Source organism: Oncorhynchus masou, chromosome 10, assembly GCF_036934945.1.
Source record: "Oncorhynchus masou masou isolate Uvic2021 chromosome 10, UVic_Omas_1.1, whole genome shotgun sequence".
NCBI lineage: Eukaryota > Metazoa > Chordata > Actinopteri > Salmoniformes > Salmonidae > Oncorhynchus > Oncorhynchus masou.
Window position 1 is genome coordinate 81,459 of NC_088221.1, and position 4,101 is coordinate 85,559.

The following is a 4,101-nucleotide window of genomic DNA, read 5'->3' on the forward strand; positions in this document are numbered from 1 at the left end:
GCTATTTATTACTGGCTATTTGTGACTGGCTATTTATTACTGGCTATTTATTACCGGCTATTTATTACTATTTATTACTGGCTATTTATTACTGGCTATTTATTACTGACTATTTATTACTGGCTATTTATTACTGGCTATTTATTACCGGCTATTTATTACTATTTATTACTGACTATTTATTACTGGCTATTTATTACTGGCTATTTATTACTATTTATTACTGGCTATTTATTACTGGCTATTTATTACCGGCTATTTATTACTATTTATTACTGGCTATTTATTACTGGCTATTTATTACTGACTATTTATTACTGGCTATTTATTACTGGCTATTTATTACCGGCTATTTATTACCGGCTATTTACAGTAATACTGCATGTTGCTGGTTTTCTGAATTTTATTTCACTAGTGCAGTGTTTTCAAAAAAGAAGACGCACTGAAATCCATTATCTAAAATCTGTTTATTTGTCTATATTTTACAAAGACTGTTTTGAATGTGAATCCAATCAGTTATTTGAAGTGGCCGTACAGACATCCATCTCATCAGTGATAGATCAATAGATGTCTGATTGTGTGTGTTTGCATGTGCTTAGAGAATGTGTATATCTGTATGTCCATGTGTTTTCAGGTGTATCAAGGCATATTTTCTCATGCCTCAGGTGAATCTGCGGCTGAGGTCATTGATCCGGCGGAGGCCGTCACGGTTCTCGATGGTCCTGTGGACAGTGATGAGGAAGGGGAAGGCGGAGGGCAGCTCCACCCTGCTGCTCAATTTCTGGTGGCCCCAGTGGAGGCAACGCAGCCTCTCAGCCAGGTCGCGGCGCCCGGCACGCTCCAAACCGTTCTGCAGCAACTTGGTCTTGTTGGACTTGTCCCAAGATCTCTCATACCTGGGACAGGAGGGAGATACAGGAATAGATTGATAGAGGAATAGAGCGAGGGGAAGAGGGTTTAACATTATGTCTCTGCATTGGAAATTAATATTTTCTATAATCAATGAATGTTATGACTATGTACATTTCAAGTGTTGTTCTTGTGATGTTAGTATCTATGCTGTTGATCATAAATACATCTGTTTTACAGAATAAATACAATCATGTGTTAATAGCACAAGAATGATCAGTAATCATCTGTCTCTCTTATACACACACAATGCAGCCCTCTATTGAGACATAGGCTGAGTTCAACAGGGTACATTATGATATAAACCTATTATGGTATTACCTGTGTGTAGAACAAAGACAATGCCCCTCTGACATAGAATAAAGATTCATGTCAGATCTTTACAAGACATTTCTTCCACATTACATTAGGGAATATTCCATGACAGAGGCCCTGTTCGAACCCTCCAAAAATGCATCCCCTTGACCGTTCCTTTCCTAGTCACGGATCTGTACGTGATATGGATAGGTCAAAGCAACCAATCCAGTCATCTTATATCTGTGATTATATCAAGGACAGGAGGAAAGAAGGATGCATTGGAAAGCTATTCAAACGGGGCCATTCACTCACCAGCACTCTAGCATGCTTCTGGCCTGGACCGTCTTCTCTGTGGATGTGGTATGGAACTGATGAACCTCAGTCCTGGAGAAGCCCAGCTCGTAGGCCAGAACAGTCCACTCAAACCCCAGCTCCCTGGACATCTCCTGGACAGACTTCAGGTTGATCACAGCATCCTAGAAAACACAATAGGCTCAAAATGTGGCGGAGGTGGACTGAAATTGAGGGACCGAAATCTAAAATTGTTCAAACGGCTGTTTTTCATTGCAAAATGTTTTGCTACGGTGTGCCAAAGACAAAATCTAAGTGAAGGCTACATTTGTGATGATTTACCTTTGTTTGATTATTATTTACCTTTGTCAGTCCCATTGAGGGATCCCTGTCGCAAGGGAGCCCTGCATGCACACAATTGACAAAATAATACAAATACACAAAATTCAAAACGATCAATTCCTCAGCAGAGGTCCCCATTCGTAATTTTAACCTGCCAGAAAGGCACCAATACATCCAGTTGTCGGAAACTCTGTAGATTGTTCCATACATGGGGTGCAAAGAAACTAAATGCTGATTTACCGAACTCTGAGGAGACTGAAGGGATTTCTAGAGTTGGCCATCCCCGCGACCGGGTATGGTAACTCGTACGTCTAAAGGTTAATAATTGATGTTAGGTCAGCGGCAGTTTTTGTAAAAGAGCTTTTTAAATACACTAAAACTAAAATATAAACGCAACTTGTAAAGTGTTGGTCCCATGCTTCATGAGCTGAAAAATGCACGAAAGCTTATTTATCTCAAATTTTGTACACGTCCCAGTTAGTGAGCATTTCTCCTTTGCCAAGATAATCCCTCCACCTGACAGCTGTGGCATACCAGCAAGCTAATTAAACAGTATGACCGTTACACATTGTGTTGGGGGCAATAAACGGCCACTTTAAAATATGCAGTTTTGTCACACAACACAATGCCAAAGATGTTTCAAGTTTTAAGGGAGCATGCAATTCGCAGGCTGACGACAGGAATGTCCACCAGAGCTCCTGCCAGAGAATTTAATGTTAATTTCTGTACCATAAGCCATCTCCAACGTATTTTAAAGAATTTGGCAGTACGTCCAAACGGCCTCACAACCGCAGACAATGCAAATTGCGTCATGTGGGCGAGCAGTTTGCTGATGTCAACATTGTGAAAAGAGTGCCCCATGGTGGCGATAGCATAAGCTATGAACAATAAACACAATTGCATTTTTTTGATGGCAATTTGAATGCACAGAGATACAGTGATTAGATCTTGAGGCCCATTGTCATGCCATTCATCCGTCGCCATCAGTCATGTTTCAGCATGATAATTCACGGCTCCATGATGTAAGGATCTGTACACAATTCCTGGAAGCTAAACATGTCCCAGTTCTTCCATGGCCTGCATTACTCTCCAGACATTTCACCCATTGAGCATGCTCTGGATCAACTAGTTCTAATTCCCATCAATATCCAGCATCTTCACACAGCCATTGAAGAGGAGTGGGACAACATTCCACAGGCCACAATCAATAGCCTGATCAACTCTATGCGAAGGGGATGTGTTGCAGTCACACCAGATACTGACTGTTTTTTGATCCATGCCCCTACCTATTTTTTTTAAGGTATCTGTGACCAACAGATGCAAATATGTATTCCCAGTCATGTGAAATCCATAGATTAGGGCATGTATTTCTGATTTCCTTATATGAACTGTAACTGAGTAAAATCTTTGAAATTGTTGCATGTTGCGTTTATATTTTTGTTAAAAAAAAGAGAGCAATGAATTGATCTACAGTAAGTTACTTCAAAGAGGCTCGGCCTACTTTCTTGTAAAGAATGTAATGATGAACCTGAACCTGTCGCCCCGAGTAGTAACACAAAGTGTGCTGGTAAACCGCATCAAACAACTTTAATGAAGATGACCTGGAGGAAGAAAATGCATTTCCAAGTAGAATATTACTTAATAAATATTTTTATTACATGTTGTGCATTGTGAGAATATAAAGGACTTGGCTTTTTACAAAAGCATTATACATGCATAATTTCTAAACCACATTACACAGGTACAGTGAACTTCCTGCTATTTTGCTTTTTTCAACAAACTTTCCAACTTGCTCATTGACTTACCTCTTGTGCTTTACTTGGCATTGTGACGTCTCGGCTCCACACAAGGCACAGCAGCCACACTTTTGTTGATTTGCCAATACAAATTCAAAAAGAATTGCTTAAATTATTGGGCTATTTTCCCAAAAGAAAGATACAACAATAATATCTACTCAGTCTTCACCAGCTTATCTGTTTTGCTGTTTTTTCGTACTTTCAACCAAGTCAACAATAGCTACGAGCCTATTTTTGAGACATTTCTGGAAAATAACAATCTAAAATAAAACTGAAAAGGCTTTTTCACCTCATAGCTGTTCAATGGGAATGTTGCCTTAGAGATTCATCAACAACATTCAATCCTGTTAAAAATTAAGCTTTTTAGCCTCAGTGACTCTGTTCCACCTTATTAATTTCAGAGAATTGGGCCTCCTACCATGTAAACTACTGTAAGCAGAGGTTCACTCAGATTAGATCAGTACCA

General features: G+C 39.6%; 1 protein-coding gene across 1 annotated transcript; it reads right to left on the bottom strand.

The window, feature by feature from the left end:
* Nucleotides 1-661: 661 nt before the first annotated feature.
* On the bottom strand, nt 662-3,665 carry wu:fc50b12 (uncharacterized protein LOC103911624 homolog). The gene is made up of 3 exons (XM_064977032.1): nt 3,645-3,665; nt 1,519-1,682; nt 662-896 (listed from the first exon to the last, which is right to left on the bottom strand). The coding sequence occupies exons 1-3, from the start codon at nt 3,663-3,665 to the stop codon at nt 662-664; spliced, it is 420 nt and encodes a 139-aa protein (XP_064833104.1).
* Nucleotides 3,666-4,101: the final 436 nt, after the last annotated feature.

What these genes read in the sequence shown, in the direction of transcription:
- wu:fc50b12 (XM_064977032.1), bottom strand. Translation starts at nt 3,665, where the DNA reads ATGCCAAGTAAAGCACAAGAG. An exon ending in TGCCAAGTAAAGCACAAGAG is followed by an intron (nt 1,683 to 3,644) that starts GTAAGTCAATGA and finishes TGTGTTTTCTAG; the next exon opens with GATGCTGTGATCAACCTGAA. An exon ending in AGAAGCATGCTAGAGTGCTG is followed by an intron (nt 897 to 1,518) that starts GTGAGTGAATGG and finishes CTCCTGTCCCAG; the next exon opens with GTATGAGAGATCTTGGGACA.